Source organism: Thalassophryne amazonica, chromosome 6 (genome assembly GCF_902500255.1).
Source record: "Thalassophryne amazonica chromosome 6, fThaAma1.1, whole genome shotgun sequence".
In the NCBI taxonomy this organism is placed as follows: Eukaryota; Metazoa; Chordata; class Actinopteri; order Batrachoidiformes; family Batrachoididae; genus Thalassophryne; species Thalassophryne amazonica.
In genome coordinates this window covers 71,171,427-71,188,543 of record NC_047108.1, presented here as the reverse complement: position 1 = coordinate 71,188,543, position 17,117 = coordinate 71,171,427, and the positions used below count along the sequence as shown (strand labels likewise).

The following is a 17,117-nucleotide window of genomic DNA, read 5'->3' as shown; positions in this document are numbered from 1 at the left end:
GTAGCTACCTAAACTCTGTAAGTGAGATAGAGTATCTCGTCAATAGTTTTACATCCTCATTGAAGACAACTTTGGATGCTGTAGCTCCTCTGAAAAGAGAGCTTTAAATCAGAAGTGTCTGACTCCGTGGTATAACTCACAAACTCGTAGCTTAAAGCAGATAACCCGTAAGTTGGAGAGGAAATGGCGTCTCACTAATTTAGAAGATCTTCACTTAGCCTGGGAAAAGAGTCTGTTGCTCTATAAAAAAAAAGCCCTCCGTAAAGCTAGGACATCTTTCTACTCATCACTAATTGAAGAAAATAAGAACAACCCCAGGTTTCTTTTCAGCACTGTAGCCAGGCTGACAAAGAGTCAGAGCTCTATTGAGCTGAGTATTCCATTAACTTTAACTAGTAATGACTTCATGACTTTGTTTGCTAACAAAATTTTAACTATTAGAGAAAAAATTACTCATAAGCATCCCAAAGACATATCGTTATCTTTGGCTGCTTTCAGTGATGCCGGTATTTGGTTAGACTCTTTCTCTCCGATTGTTCTGTCTGAGTTATTTTCAGTTACTTCATCCAAACCATCAACATGTTTATTAGACCCCATTCCTACCAGGCTGCTCAAGGAAGCCCTACCATTATTTAATGCTTCGATCTTAAATATGATCAATCTATCTTTGTTAGTTGGCTATGTACCACAGGCTTTTAAGGTGGCAGTAATTAAACCATTACTTAAAAAGCCATCACTTGACCCAGCTATCTTAGCTAATTATAGGCCAATCTCCAACCTTCCTTTTCTCTCAAAAATTCTTGAAAGGGTAGTTGTAAAACAGCTAACTGATCATCTGCAGAGGAATGGTCTATTTGAAGAGTTTCAGTCAGGTTTTAGAATTCATCATAGTACAGAAACAGCATTAGTGAAGGTTACAAATGATCTTCTTATGGCCTCAGACAGTGGACTCATCTCTGTGCTTGTTCTGTTAGACCTCAGTGCTGCTTTTGATACTGTTGACCATAAAATTTTATTACAGAGATTAGAGCATGCCATAGGTATTAAAGGCACTGCGCTGCGGTGGTTTGAATCATATTTGTCTAATAGATTACAATTTGTTCATGTAAATGGGGAATCTTCTTCACAGACTAAAGTTAATTATGGAGTTCCACAAGGTTCTGTGCTAGGACCAATTTTATTCACTTTATACATGCTTCCCTTAGGCAGTATTATTAGACGGTATTGCTTAAATTTTCATTGTTACGCAGATGATACCCAGCTTTATCTATCCATGAAGCCAGAGGACACACACCAATTAGCTAAACTGCAGGATTGTCTTACAGACATAAAGACATGGATGACCTCTAATTTCCTGCTTTTAAACTCAGATAAAACTGAAGTTATTGTACTTGGCCCCACAAATCTTAGAAACATGGTGTCTAACCAGATCCTTACTCTGGATGGCATTACCCTGACCTCTAGTAATACTGTGAGAAATCTTGGAGTCATTTTTGATCAGGATATGTCATTCAAAGCGCATATTAAACAAATATGTAGGACTGCTTTTTTGCATTTACGCAATATCTCTAAAATCAGAAACGTCTTGTCTCAGAGTGATGCTGAAATTCATGCATTTATTTCCTCTAGGCTGGACTATTGTAATTCATTATTATCAGGTTGTCCTAAAAGTTCCCTAAAAAGCCTTCAGTTAATTCAAAATGCTGCAGCTAGAGTACTGACGGGGACTAGAAGGAGAGAGCATATCTCACCCATATTGGCCTCTCTTCATTGGCTTCCTGCTAATTCTAGAATAGAATTTAAAATTCTTCTTCTTACTTATAAGGTTTTGAATAATCAGGTCCCATCTTATCTTAGGGACCTCGTAGTACCATATCACCCCAATAGAGGGTAAGAGTAGAATGGGAGGCAGAGCCTTCAGCTTTCAGGCTCCTCTCCTGTGGAACCAGCTCCCAATTCAGATCAGGGAGACAGACACCCTCTCTACTTTTAAGATTAGGCTTAAAACTTTCCTTTTTGCTAAAGCTTATAGTTAGGGCTGGATCAGGTGACCCTGAACCATCCCTTAGTTATGCTGCTATAGACGTAGACTGCTGGGGGGTTCCCATGATGCACTGTTTCTTTCTCTTTTTGCTCTGTATGCACCACTCTGCATTTAATCATTAGTGATCGATCTCTGCTCCCCTCCACAGCATGTCTTTTTCCTGGTTCTCTCCCTCAGCCCCAACCAGTCCCAGCAGAAGACTGCCCCTCCCTGAGCCTGGTTCTGCTGGAGGTTTCTTCCTGTTAAAAGGGAGTTTTTCCTTCCCACTGTAGCCAAGTGCTTGCTCACAGGGGGTCGTTTTGACCGTTGGGGTTTTACATAATTATTGTATGGCCTTGCCTTACAATATAAAGCGCCTTGGGGCAACTGTTTGTTGTGATTTGGCGCTATATAAAAAAATTGATTGATTGATTTATTTATACACATATACATATACACACACCTCCCCCCAGCTCCTCCGGGGGAACCCCAAGGCGTTCCCAAGCCCCGGGGAAGACCCAGCATGTCCTGGGTCTTCCCCAGGCCTCCTCCCAATGGGACATGCCTGGAACACCTCTCCAGCGAGGCGTCCAGGGGGCATCCGGAAAAGATGCCCGAGCCACCTCAACTGACTCCTTTCGACGTGGAGGAGCAGCAGCTTGACTCCAAGCTCCTCCCGAGTGACCGAGCTCCTCACCCTATCTCTAAGGGAGTGCCCAGCCACCCTGTGGAGGAAACTCATCTCGGCCGCTTGTACTCGCAATCTCGTTCTTTCTTTTCACCATAGGTGAGGATCGGAACGTAGATCGATCGGTAAATCGAGAGCTTTGCCCCCCTACTCAGCTCTCTCTTCACCACGACGGTCCGATACAGCGACCGCATCACTGCAGATGCTGCACCGATCCGTCTATCGATCTCACGCTCCATCCGTCCCTCACTCGTGAACAATATTTACCGAAATGGCCAACACCAAAATGTCAAGTTATACTGACAGAAGTAATTGCACTTTTAGAGCGGTCATGTCTGTAAATATTTGGAGAACAACAATTTTTCTGCAGTTTTTCCCTCTACACTATCACAATGCACTCAAAAAAAAAAAGACTAAAAGACAAATTTTGTGCACAACTTCCACCCAATAACTATGCAGCCCCACTCAAAGTGCATCCACATCACATCACTTTATTTATTTGAGTTGGGGCTTTATATACAGTGCATCCAGAAAGTATTCACAACACTTCACTTTTTCTACATTTTATTATGTTATAGCCTTATTCCACAATGGAGTAAACCCCCCCCCCCCCCCCCCCCGACCCTCAAAACTCTACTCACAACACCCCATAATGACAGCATGAATAGCACTAAGAAATCACATGTACATACACAAGTATTCACGCTCTACTCAATACTTTATTGATGCACCTTTGGCAGAAATTACAGACTCAAGTCTTCTTGAATATGATGCCGCAAGCTTGGTGCACCTATCTTTGGGCAGTTTTGCCCATTCCTCTTTGCAGCACCTACCAAGCTCAAAGGTGGATGGGGAGCAGCGGTGCTCAGCCATTTTCAGATCTCTCCAGAGATGTTTAATCAAATTCAGGTATGGGCTCTGGCTGGGCCACAGTGGACTCCTCTGATATCTTGGCTGTGTGCTTAGGGTCATTGTCCTGCTGAAAGATGAATCGCCGCCCCAGCCTGAGGTCAAGAGCGCTCTGGAGCAGGTTTTCATCCAGGATGTCTCTGTACATTGCTGCATTCATCTTCCGCTCAATCCTGACTAGTCTCCCAGTTCCTGCCACTGAAAAACATCCCCACAGCATGATGCTACTACCACCACGCTTCACTGTAGGGATGGTGTCTGGTTTCCTCCAAACATGACACCTGGCATTCAAGGCAGAGTTCAATCTTTGTCTCATCAAACCAGAGAATTTTGTTTCTCATGGGCTGAGGGTGCTTCAGGTGCCTTTTGGCAAACTCCAGGTGGGCTGCCATGTGCCTTTTACTAAGGAGTGGCTTCCAGCTGGTCACTCTACCATACAGGCCTGATTGCTGGATTGCTACAGAGATAGTTGACCTTCTGGAAAGTTCTCCTCTCTCCACAGAGGAATGCTGGAGCTCTAACAGAGTGAACTTTAGGTTCTTGATCACCTCACTGACTAAGGCCGTTCTCTCCCGATTACTCAGTTTAGACGGGCAGTCAGCTTTTGGAGGAGTCCTGGTGGATCTGAAATTCTTCCATTTATGGATGATGGAGGCCACTGTGCTCATCGGAACCTTCAAAACAGTAGAAATGTTTCTGTACCCTTCCCCAGATTTGAGCCTCGAGACAATCCGGTCTCGGAGGTCTACAGACAATTCCTTTGACTTCATACTTAGTCTGTGCTCTGACATGCACTGTCAACTGTAGAACCTTATGTGCAGACAGGTGTGAGTGTAACCAGATCCACAATGGCAAAGGCTGTGAATATTTGTGAACATATGATTCTGTAGTTTTTTATTTTTAATAATTTTGCAAAAAACCTTTTACACATTGTCATTATGGGGTATTGTGTGTAAACTTTAAGAAAAAATGGCTTCCATTTGGGAATTAGACTGTAACATAAAATGTGGAAAAAGTGAAGCGTGAATACTTTCCGGATGCAGCATAATTAGCTTTCTTGTATGAAACTCCTTCTCTGTGCCACTCCATCGTGAAGCTGTACAACTGATGATGCAACAAACAAAAGTTGAATAATGAGAGTGTTCCCCAACGGGAGCCGCTGGCAAATTTGCCGCGTATGCCATCTAAAGCCTAAACTTTAAGCCAAATCAACATTATCAATGCGCATGCACCGTGACCATAAACAAAAGCACAGAAGCCACATTACTGGAGTATGTGATCTTTTGCCCTTCATGTTAAAATTAGCAGCTATAAGCACTGTTAGAGCAGCATGCCAGGTCGACATTGTTCTGTGGATGATCCGCATTGGCTGCAAAAGTGGAAAAACCACGTTTGTCCAGTATAGTTGTGGAACCCGCACATCGCATTTGCGCTGCAACTTTTCAAACAGAATCATAAGATTTTGTGCTGAGTGGACTAAATTAGTAAGTCATAATTATTATTTTTACTTTAATCTGTTATATATCCAAATAAACCCAAAGATTTGATCACGCCTGTATTACGGTATACCACTGCACAGATCTGAGCATTCGTAAGGTGTCATACTGTGAACACAGCTGACTACTTACCATTGTTATACAATTATACACTGTATATAACATGGGTACACAGACTATAGACTCTGTGTGTATATAAAAATGGACAGGTCTCAGTCTGTGTTTCATGGCCAGTCAGGTTTTGCTCCTATTTCTGTATGAGATACTCGTTAATATCTACATTCAGGGGGAACATTTACTTGTTGCCGATGTCTTGTTTTCCAAAACATCTGACAGTTTTAACAAACCAGGAATTGTCTGTTAAGTAAACAGTCAGTAAAGACATATTCTTTCTTTGTTCATCTTCTTTAGTTGATACTACGAGGGCATTTTGTAGTGCGAGTGCATAAGACAGGGCCACAAGTTCTTCCTTCCGCATCCCAACTTTTTCATAGCCCCATTTCTTGAACAATTCTTTCAAAACGAAGACCTTCCAGTGCTTGAAATCTTTAATATTGACATTGCTGTCAGCACTTGGAATGTGTTATGGGGAGTGGTGAACTTTGACCCAGCCCAGCATGCACCGCGTGTGCCGAGATGCTGAATTGGCTTATTGTATTTAACGTTAAAAAAGTTAAATTGTTTTTGTCCTGTGTGTGAGCAGCAGCATCTGTGCTTGTCCCCGTGACTGCACTCTCAAGGCCACTGTTGCCCCTCTGTGACTGTAATGCCCTGAAAAATGAATGTGCACCTGTCTTCCAGCTACTTTTTTTCTTATATCTTTTCTGTGTACTTTCTCAACATCAGAGGGTGTCACATTCGAGTCTTCAAAGCGCCCTTCAAAGCGCCCTTCAAAGCTTTGAATCAAGGCAATTGGAAGCTAACGTTAAGTGTGTATTACTAGTAAATAAAATGTCAAGTGAGCTGACTATTCTCAATAAAGAATTATGAAAATATTGATGTTTCCATTTCATGTTTGGTGCCATATGCCCTAAGAAATCATCTGGTGGGATGCCCCACCAGATGACTGTGCAATGCAAAAATACAATAAATAAAAATTCCACTGTAATCACCTTTAGCCCTTGTAGACCTCTGTAACCATAAACCTAAGGTATGACATGTGCCATACCTACCCACCTGCATACATATTTAGCCGTTTTGCTAATGACAAGAAGCACAGCAGAAGCAGTGCTTTAATTCAATAATCTGGGTTTAGTTAAACTTGAGGGTCCTAAATTTAGTTCTTCTGAACATCTGGTTCTCTGCCCCGCTCAGGCAGAGACAAGCGATCACGATCAGAATGGCAAAATTCAGGCATGTTACTTTGTTACTGTTCATAGGCCTTCCAGTCCATACTCCAAATTGTTAACTGAATTTGGCAAGTTTATTTCTGATCTAGTGACTTGCACTGATAACTCAATTCAATTTCAATTTATTTTTAATTTATATAGCACCAAATCACAACAGAGTTGTCTCAAGGCGCTTCACACAAGTAAGGTCTGACCTTACTAACCCCCACAGCAGCAGTGGTAAGATAAAACTCCCTCTGAGGGAGAAACCTCAAGCAGACCAGACTCAAAGGGTTGAGCATCTGCTTGGGCCATGCTACAGACATAAATTACAGAACAATTCACAAAACGAATATACAGCAAATGCTGTTGGTGCACAGGACAGGAGGGTCTCCAGCACAAATACCATAACATCGTGATTGTTGCTTACTTCAAGATCCTTCCAAATTACGCAAACTATACAGTGTTAATCCCTTTAGGCCACACCCTCCCTCATTACACAAATGGGTAACCTCATGAAAAGGGGTCACCAATATGTGACATGAGAATCAATTTTTAAATTTCCTAGCAAGGTGATAGACTAAGATATGAATATATGGACCATGGACAATACATAAAATCCACTATTGAGATAAGTCACGTTACACTTTCTTTTCCCCCCCACGGGCTTGCGGAAAAGCCCCAGACTGCTATTTTTACCAGCTATATTAGGACACGAGGATTAGGATTACACGAGGATTAGGATTACACGAGGATCACTGGTCGAACAAAGACGTGGAACAAACATAAAGCGAATAATTGATGATGGCTGCTTTATTGATCAACTAAATTCGATCTCCCCATGGTTTTAAGGCTCTCGAGAGTAGTGCTTTAAAACAACACAACTGGAGTTTTATTGAATAAATTAGCAGTTTAGGAACATGGGTTTTAAAATGTAACAGACCGGAAGGTTCTGGGTTCAAACCCCACCCCTGCCACATTTCTCCATGTAATGTGGAGCCGCATGAAGAAGGGCATCTGGTGTAAAACTTGTGCCAATTCAACATGCAGCTCCAACTCAGATTTGCTGTGGGGACCCTAAGTGCAAAACAAGGGAGCAGCCGAAGGGACTTATTTTTTAGTTAAATGGAGAAAAGAGTTGAAAGCTAAATGTTTCCTACAAACTGACCAAAAGAGGATAAAGAGTGATGTGCATGAGAAGAAATATGAATGATGTAATTAATCATCTTCATTCACTGAATGAAAGCTGAATCATCACCATAAAGCACAAGGATTGGGGATGGCCATTAATCATGGCCAGAGGAGGGATGGCGGGAGCCAGTCTCAGACCTCTTAAATGACAACATTAATCAAGAGAGGTACTCACACACAAGCAGACTCATGTAAGAACTCAAAGACAGCAACCACCATTGGCTACCCACCACCTTCCCACAGAGTAATTAGTAATCATGTACACTGTCATGCATAGAAGATAGTTCAATAAATGACAACCTAGAGGCAAAGTAGAAACATTGGAGAATGATGCTGTAACAATGCCCTTGTATTTCCAAGTTCTGAAACTAATTAGTTTTAACGTTCAATAAACTAATGGAGCTTTTAAACTTTATAGGTGACAGAAAAGCAAGGCAGCAATATTTGTTTCTCACCTGAGATACAGTCTGCTCTGTCAAAGGCACGTCATCCCCCTACAGGAACAAACATGTTAAGACACCAACATCTCACTTTTTGTACAGTTGTACATTGTATGCATGTAATGAGAGGGGAAGAGCTTACTCTCAGAGCCACCCGGTGCACAACTTGCTGCGGGTCACTTTCTAGGATCACCCTGTAGGAGGCAGCAAAGAAAAGCGAATTCTCATCTCAAAGCTGGGTTGGGTGGGGGATGTAAACAAAACTACTGCAATAATATACTGCAGCCAAACAAGAGATGGCTGTAAATGTCTCACATACCCCCCATCAACAATTTCATCCACCGCAAGAAAGAGACCCTCCATATTCTCCAGCAAAGCCCTCCTCTCCACATTTTTTCTGCAGAGCAGGGAAAAAAAATGGATGGCTCATCCACTCTTCAGAATAGAAAGACTGTGTTCTTGTTTAAATGATGGATGCCAAGACAGTAGAACGTACCTCAACATTTGACTGAGAGAATCAAAAAGGCAATTTAGAACAGCCATTAGCATGAGCTGTGGAGAACACAAGGAAAAAACAACACACAAATCAGTTCATGCACTTTATCCTGGTTTTCAGTTTTCTGAAAAAAAAAAGAAAAAAAAAATACTGTCAACTGTACATGTGTTAAAAAAAAATAAAATATGCACATTATTATCAAAGAACTTGAAGATATTCTTTTTTCCTACACTAAGCCTTTGCTGAGACAAGAGGAAGAGTCTGAAGTACCATTTTTTACACTACAGGACTGAAAGACATGAGTGTGCAGACAACAAGAACTCATAACTGCAGCCACAATGTTTTTTTGTTCCAACCTGAAACAAAACATCTATATATTGACTGAGTGTGGAGTGATTTTCATTCCAGACATAATGGCTGCTGTCTTGAGCAAGAACAAACAACCACAAAAGCTAGATGTAGTTGCATGTACGTATAAAAACTGTTCCCCCATCATACTGTGACACCAAATCAAATACAGCAGCTGGGTATCAACAGGTATTTTGAGTGAACACTTGCCAGTTCCTTGTTAATGCAGGTATTTTTTTTTCTTTTCAGAAAAGGGGACAAAATGACACAAAATGTTCTGTGAGTAATGGGTGAAGGTAGGTGTGCAGCATAAGTCCTTATCAGCTGGAGAAGAAAACGTGTTACTTACAACTGGTTACTGCAACTGTGTTAAATGTGCTCCTGATTTTCTCTGCCGTTCTGACAGCTGACTCTTTTTGTGGACTGATAAATATTAGACACCTGTATCAATCTTTTATAATCAGTATACACATATTTCTGCCTCATATTTGATTGGGGAAAAAGGATACATCCAAGCATGTTGGAATGAATTGTCACATATCCAGTTCTGAGTAGCACAGATCTGAATCGTTCTTCCTGGCACACATGTAGATTACAGCTACAATTTCTACATGCCGCTACCTTTAGTTGTCAGAATACACTGGACTCTGTCCAACCTGATGTGTTTGTAAACTTTCAGTTTCCCCAAAATCAACTGAACATATTGTCGGAAGTGTAGGTCACAGTTTGTTGACTAGTTAGGAAGATCCTATGAGTTATACTCGGGTGCAGCATGTGTTTTTCCTCTTCAAGAGGCATTTTTTGACAGGTGCAATTTATAATCCGGTGTGATTTATACTCCGGAAAATACAGTCATTGATTTAAAATTAACCAGATGTTTGTGGGGAGTGTGCAATAACAGAACCTTAAGCAGTGTAACTAACTGAAAACTTTTAATAATAAGATGGTCAGGTCATGTGTGGGAGCATGCACTGGTGCCATGCATCTCTTCATCAACCAGCTGTGGTCCTGGTTGGCAAACACAGGCAGACAACCGGTCCTTCTCCCCAGAGAAGTAGTCATTTAAACGCTGCAGCCAGATGATGCATGAGTCCGCTTGACCATTTCCTTTTACTGGGGTACTTAACACAGACAACTGCATGCTGTATAGCACACAAGAAAACTAGACACGACAGAATTGACACAGTTGACATCTCCTCATGATGCAGGGAGTGTGCCTCATCTTCCTATATAACTGCTCATTTGACACAGTCACTGCATCCCTCAACCTCTAGGGCAGAGGTCCCAGAAACAGGAGTGTCACTGCCGAGCTAAGTGAATCTCTCAAGTTTAAAGTTCAACACTGTCACAACAGACAGATATACTTCTGATGATATTGTCAAAGAAGTCACTAAAACCTTAGATCTTTGTCTTGATCCAGAACAATCTCAAACGCAGTCACTTAAGTCCTCACTCAGCATCTCTACTGCAATGACTCGGGCATCCACTGATTCCAAAAAGATCAAAGCATTACCCACAAAATCAAAGTCAGTGAACTGTTCCTCCTCAACAAAGGCACCCAAGTTGCTGGACTCTACAACTTCACTTTGCAAAGAACTCACAGGACTTGTGTACAGGCCGACTGTGATGTCCAACACCTTACTGGGAATCCATTGAATTCTCAGGATGTTGGACAAGGCATAAAATTTGAAGACAGAGTACATCCTATACAGGTCCGTAGGTCCACTGGGTCAGTGATGATCCTGGATATCGTAGCGTGAAGCTGATAAAGGTCTACAACTCCTTCAAGATGGGGCACCAGTCCATTGCAGATTACTTCCCCAGCTAAGGCGGGTACCCACTGAAAATGTAGAAGTATCTTGTCCAAGATCACAGACAGTCTTAAGTTCATTGGTCTTTTTCACAGCAACATCTTGAAATGCTCTCAACTTCCTAGTTCTGCCTCTCCGTTTGGTCATTAGACGTAAGAAGTAGAATATGAAGAAGGTGAGGCCAGGCTGAAAATGCAACAGTGGCACCTGCTCTGCATATAAACAAATAAAAAAAATAAAATAATTCAAATCAAAAGCACATGCACACACATAATATATATATATAGGGTGTCACAATAGATACATCTGTATTGAACTGTAGGGTACATAGACAACAGTTCAGTTTACAGAACTGTATGCAGTTTGTCTCACAAGGCCCAACTCTGCCTCTGCACAGTGTGATTATACATACATGTGTGTATTTCTTTTCATAAACCAACACTTCATCTCATGTCCACAGACTGTGTCACTCTAGTCTCATGCTGTGTGCAGGAGGCGTGGCCAACCCCTCAGTCTGTTGTCTGTGTGTCTGAGGCAAAAAGAGGAAACAATGAACCAGGCACTTGAAGCAAGCAACTGGATTATTCCAATAAGAAATTTTGGAAGCATAAATGGAATTGGTTAATTTACCTTTTCCTTCTGAAATATGAACCTAAACGTGAAAGCAGACAAACTCGTATTTGTGGTAAATCACTGCCCCCGGATGAGATCAGACTGCATTTTGAGTTTACACAGAAAATGCCATCAACTTATAGGTTGATGTTTTATATAGTGTAAAATTTCACAGATGAGATGGCCACAGAATAGCCACATTGCATACAATGATTTCAAATTTGTACAGAGCGAGGTTTTATGAGATAATGTACTTTGCGCAAAAACAGACCAAACTTAAAACGGACAAAATATGGAAGGGAGTCTGGCTCCAGGTCATGCAACATACAAACAAAAAGCAAAACACTTAACTCACTGCAGAGTAAATTCATCCCAACATGAATGATAAGAGATGAAATCCAATTCATAAGCATTGAATGAAAAAAGAAAGTTTACATATACATTTTGTCTCACAGTACCAACATGTCTGATGGTAGATCTCTGCTGCCATACACTGTACTCACTACACACTGGGAGCAACTAGGGGATTCAGGACCTTGCCCAAGAGCCCTTAGTAATTTTCCAGTCAGGCTGGGATTTGAACAGAGGATCCTCTCGTCTCAAGCCCAATGCTTAATCACTGGACCATCACCTCCCCATGTGTAAAAACCAAAGTCGTACCGTGACATATGAACACATATATGAACCAAGCCTTGACTCCCCTTTGACACACACACACACACACACACAGTTGTAATGTAACGTAGTAGAAATACTTTGTTACCGTACATAGGTAAAATTATGACATATCTGTACTTTACATTTCTGGCGACTTTCACTTTTACTCCACTACATTTCCTCAGTAAAATGTATACATTTACTCCGATACATTTCTCTTAAACATTTTTGTTACAAGTTACTACAATATAAAAGTAGAAGAAATTTGATTGGGCAATGCCTGTTTGCAGAGGTGAAAGTAAGTCAGAGTGCAGCAGATACAGTTCTCTTCTCTTCACCCCTGCAGCAAAAATTTAGACATGAAACGCGCACATATGCTGACGCACACACACATGCACTGGAGTGCAGCGCTCAATTGGAGTTAACACACACGTAAGGAGAAAAGTACTGACAAATGTTCACGGAGAAGTGCTGCGTAAAAGCGGCTCCGCGTTTTGGATTTGAGAGCGCAAAGAGCACTGCGTTTGGTTGCTTTGTAGTGGTTGGTGGTGGTGATGTTTGGAAAGGGTTTTAAATTTGGCACAACTGTGTAGCTATAAATGACTATTCTGTCTCACAAGAGCCTGGCTGTTGTGTTTAACAGAAAAGTGCGTGTGGGTCTTCCAAGAAAAAGACTGCATCTTCAGAAAAAGAACAGCGCTCATCCGACACCATCTGCTCCGCCAGAGGCGGATCCAGTCTTTTATAGGGGCCCCCTCCTGGTTTCTCCAGACACCACACTGTCTTTCTTTCATGTTTCCGTTTCACTCTCCACTCATTTAGAATTCACTTTAAATTTAAGTACATTTCATATGAGAAATTTATTTTTGATACTTAAGTACAGTAAATGTCAGATACTTTAAGACTTTTACTCAAGTATTATTTTTAACAGAGACTTCAACTTTTACCAAAGCAATTTTATGATAAGATACTTGTAGTTTCACTCAAGTTTCATTCTGAGGTACTTTATACAAGACTGCATTCATACATATAAACACACCTACCTTGCTAAATATGTTTGAAAGTTCCCTTGCCCACAAACAAGTATCTCATAAATTCCAATAAAATACTTTTTTTTAATTAAGGCTGTTATCAGACATGTTAATAAATCTGTTCCATGTCAGCCTGATGCCTCAGTTCACATTCCAACATGTTCTCACATAATGCAACTTTCTGGACCTTTTATGCACTCAGAAAACAGTGCACAGCTCTGTTCTGATCTTTGTCACATTTAATTTGTTAGCAATAATCCAGACCAAGTAGCATAATCTACAAGTAGATAAATGCAAGTTTTATACAATTGTGTGTAAGATTTCTAACCTAAATACTGACACAATTTAACTGCATTCAGAACAGCTAACAGTGCTCTACCTGCAGAGTCTGATAACACTTTTCTTCCTTCTTCAAAGAAGGAATAAAAAGAAAAAATATTGTAAAGAAAATCTTTACAACAGGAAAATGGATTCCCATGTCCAAAAATCAACCCATTACAAGTTCAACAATTTTCAAACTCCAGTCAAGCTGCCTTATTCCTGAAAAGTTTAGGCAGACAGGTTTATAGGACAGTAAAACTAAAACTTACCTCATTTTCATGTGAACTTCCAATCACATAGAAGAAGAGATCTATGTTGCTCTTGTAAACAACCGTGAGACCCTCAAGTAATGCTATCTCACCTGAATGCACAAAAAAATAATCACATTATAGTTACATTAATCAGAAACTGACCATTTTTAATTAGGTAACCATGTTTCCTCTTACTGTCCGTCCTGTGAGTTTTGTTGAAAATGTTCTTCTCAAAAGCTTTCTGCTCTTTGACTGTGGGATACGTATCATCATAATACTACAGATGACAAATTTAAAAAGAAAAACATTATGAAATACTGATGTTGAAAACCACTGCCCACAACACAAATGACATAAAACTGACATGAAGGTCATACAGGTGACCAAGAACCAAATGGCTAAAACAGGAAAGGCTTAACCAAAACATCTCCACTGCAAGCTATGTTGGTATATAACTGACAAAATCATACCTTTGCATAAAGTCTGTCTCCATCATTATCCAGAATGAGGACAGCTTTGACAGTGTACAGGGATGGTTCCTGTAAGAGCATAGACCATGAAGTATTATTTTCATTTGTGCAAGTACCATCATATCATTTTACATCTGAGATGGAATGGATCAATACTAATTAAGTGGATCAGGTATTAATGAGACATCCATATTTCCTTAACAACTGTGCTCATAAACATCAGGGTTTCTGCTGTCAATTTATGTTTTAGCTCCACAACAGTTCCATTTGCAAAATACTTAGTTATATGACTCTTTGGTGCATCATCTCCACTTACATGTGTGGAATTAGCGATTTGCTTTTTTTTTGTGAAAATACTTCACACCGGGGGAAAAAACTGTGCCAATCAACTGCAAGTATTAACTTTAACAACCTATATACAAAAAACACAACTCTACAGTCACCAAAATCATCTACAACATGACTGTTTTCTTATCTATATAATCATGCGAAGCAAACTGTTTGCAGAGTTGTTATGCACACTTGCAGCCTAATGAAAGCTGATGGGTTCCAACTATACTTTAGTCTTCCAACACCTGACCTTGAACTGGAAGTACTTTTTGGAAAACATTATGCACCCTTATGTGAACACAGGGTCTAAGGAGGATCTTTGTGGATGTGCTTTTCTTGTCACTCAGTCTATTTACCAATAACACCATATGATATTGAATGGTAGTGCCTATTTTTCTGGTCACTCCATTCTTAATATTAAATAAGGAACCTGAAAATGACCAATTCTGCATTATTGCCTCTCAAAGGACACGTGAACCCAAACATTATTTTTCCTCTGTCATGATACCGCGGGGTGAACAAGTCAAAAATAGGTGAATGGCATAAAAACTATCCCACAAGAGTCACCAAATGACTCTTACATTATGTAAAAATCACAGCTTCTATGTACAATTAACAAGAGGACGTCATACTTCCACATCATCCACAAACTGTTGGCACAGACCAAAGTACCTGACGGTAGCTAACCAGCTAGCCGACAGCGCTAAACGAAGTAATCAGATGGATAAACTATCGACCTGTCGACACAGAATCGTCTACCTATAAGTAAACAAAACTGTCATAATTAAAAGCCTGAAACGCGCATATGCTGTACAAAAAATATTACCAATATTGGAGAATCCATCTTCTTCCTTCCTAGTAAACTACAAGCTAGCAGCACTAAGAGGCTTAGCAACGCTACGTCATGCGCACAGTGAATAAGACCGATTGTCATTGGATGATATTGTTTCTGCTTTCACTGATTGGCAGACGTGTTACGTTGTGTACGTAAAGTACAGTGTTTAACAAAATAAAACCAAGACTCACATTATATACTCTGCTTTTATTAGTACCACGATAACTATATAATGGCTAAAAATCCGACACGTCACGTCGTTTCATTTTCTGCCACGAACACAGACTTTTGTGGTTTTCATACAGAATTTGTTTCATTATTTTTACATTTAGTCTTTAAAAAATCGACTGAAAGGTTTTATTTTCATGGCGATTCATATGAATGAATTCTGTAAATCTTAAAAGATGCATTTCTTTTCACTTCAGACTGTCACATGTTCGGTCCCAAAAGATTTATTTTTAAAATTTTATTATTAATAATATGTTTCATGTCGCTGAGCCTGGTTCTGCTGGAGGTTTCTTCCTGTTAAAAGGGAGTTTTTCCTTCCCACTGTCGCCAAGTGCTTGCTCACAGGGGGTCGTTTTGACCGTTGGGGTTTTTCTGTAATTATTGTATGGCTTTTGCCTTACAATATAAAGCGCCTTGGGGCAACTGTTTGTTGTGATTTGGCGCTATATAAATAAAATTGATTTGATTTGATTTGATTCAGAGTTTTTTAAGTATCAATTTTGATTATTCAGGGTAGAGAAATTTACTTATTTTCAAAGATCCAAATATTTTTACATGTAATATACACACTAGATAGTCACTGACTAACCTCAAAGGCTGTCAAAATGTGTGCCACCTCTCAGGTTAGCGTTTCCGGTTTCAGTATGGACTGTCCACTGAATTTGCATGAGATCTCCTCTATTGCTCCTGGAGGAGTTCAACAGTTTGCATTTCTAGTTTCAGTGTCGACTGTCCACTGAATTGAACCAAGATCTCCTCTATTGTCACTCCAGGAAGAGTTCAATATGGCATTTCTGGTTTAAGTGTTGACTGAAATCGACTCAACATTTGGCATCACCATCGCTCTACCACTGCTCAGATTATTATTATTTTATTTTTATTTCTATTTTATCTGTGACCGGATGACTTATTTTTGTGGCAGGGATGGCGGTGGGATTCGAACACCGGAGTTCTCACACTCGAGACCAAGACCAGGTCAGCCAAAGGCTGACCGATTGACCTGACCTGACCTGATTCGAACACCGGAGTTCTCACACTCGAGACCAAGACCAGGTCAGCCAAAGGGGAATTTCCTGCTAGCTTGCAATCCAGACTTCACCTTGCTACATATTTCCCCACCAGTTTTGACTTTGACTTTGCATTTCAGCATGTTCTGCGACTACCCAGTCAACTGCCACATCCTGCCAACAATGCCAGTTTGTGACCGGATGACTTATTTTTGTGGCAGGAATGGCGGTGGGATTCGAACACCGGATTGCTCGCACTCAAGACCAAGACTCTAACAGGTCAGTCAAAGGGGAATTCCCTGCTAGCCAAGCTAGCAGGAACATCTTTTCAATCCGGACTTCACTTTGATACATATCATTTGATTTTTAAGTGGACCACACTGGAAATAAGTGGTTTCACTTTCTTGTGTCAGCCATGTATTTTTAACATATGTACAATTATATTATGTATTTACATTGAACTTATGAAATAAAATCACGCACGCGGACACTCACGCTTTTAATATAAAGATGATTAACCTGCTGTTATTTAAAGATGATGATTCCCTGCTGAATTGGAGTGTGAGTTCAGAATGTAAATATCAATGTCTATTGTTCAGTGTTGTTAGTTAATATATGTAACTTCTCTAAAAGTATTAGTCCCAT

General features: G+C 40.4%; 1 protein-coding gene across 1 annotated transcript in view; it reads right to left on the bottom strand.

Moving 5' to 3' along the window:
• copz1 (COPI coat complex subunit zeta 1) overlaps nt 1–15,344 on the bottom strand; it is a 19,889-nt gene extending 4,545 nt beyond the window's left edge. Inside the window, exons 1-8 of the mRNA XM_034172459.1 lie at nt 15,229–15,344; nt 14,073–14,141; nt 13,798–13,879; nt 13,621–13,712; nt 8,572–8,627; nt 8,395–8,472; nt 8,218–8,269; nt 8,091–8,129 (exon numbers count right to left, since the gene is read on the bottom strand). Coding sequence (XP_034028350.1) covers nt 8,091–8,129; nt 8,218–8,269; nt 8,395–8,472; nt 8,572–8,627; nt 13,621–13,712; nt 13,798–13,879; nt 14,073–14,141; nt 15,229–15,336 — 576 coding nt within the window. The 5' untranslated portion in view covers nt 15,337–15,344. The remainder of the gene's footprint in view (nt 1–8,090; nt 8,130–8,217; nt 8,270–8,394; nt 8,473–8,571; nt 8,628–13,620; nt 13,713–13,797; nt 13,880–14,072; nt 14,142–15,228) is intronic.
• Between the last annotated feature and the right edge of the window lie 1,773 nt (nt 15,345–17,117).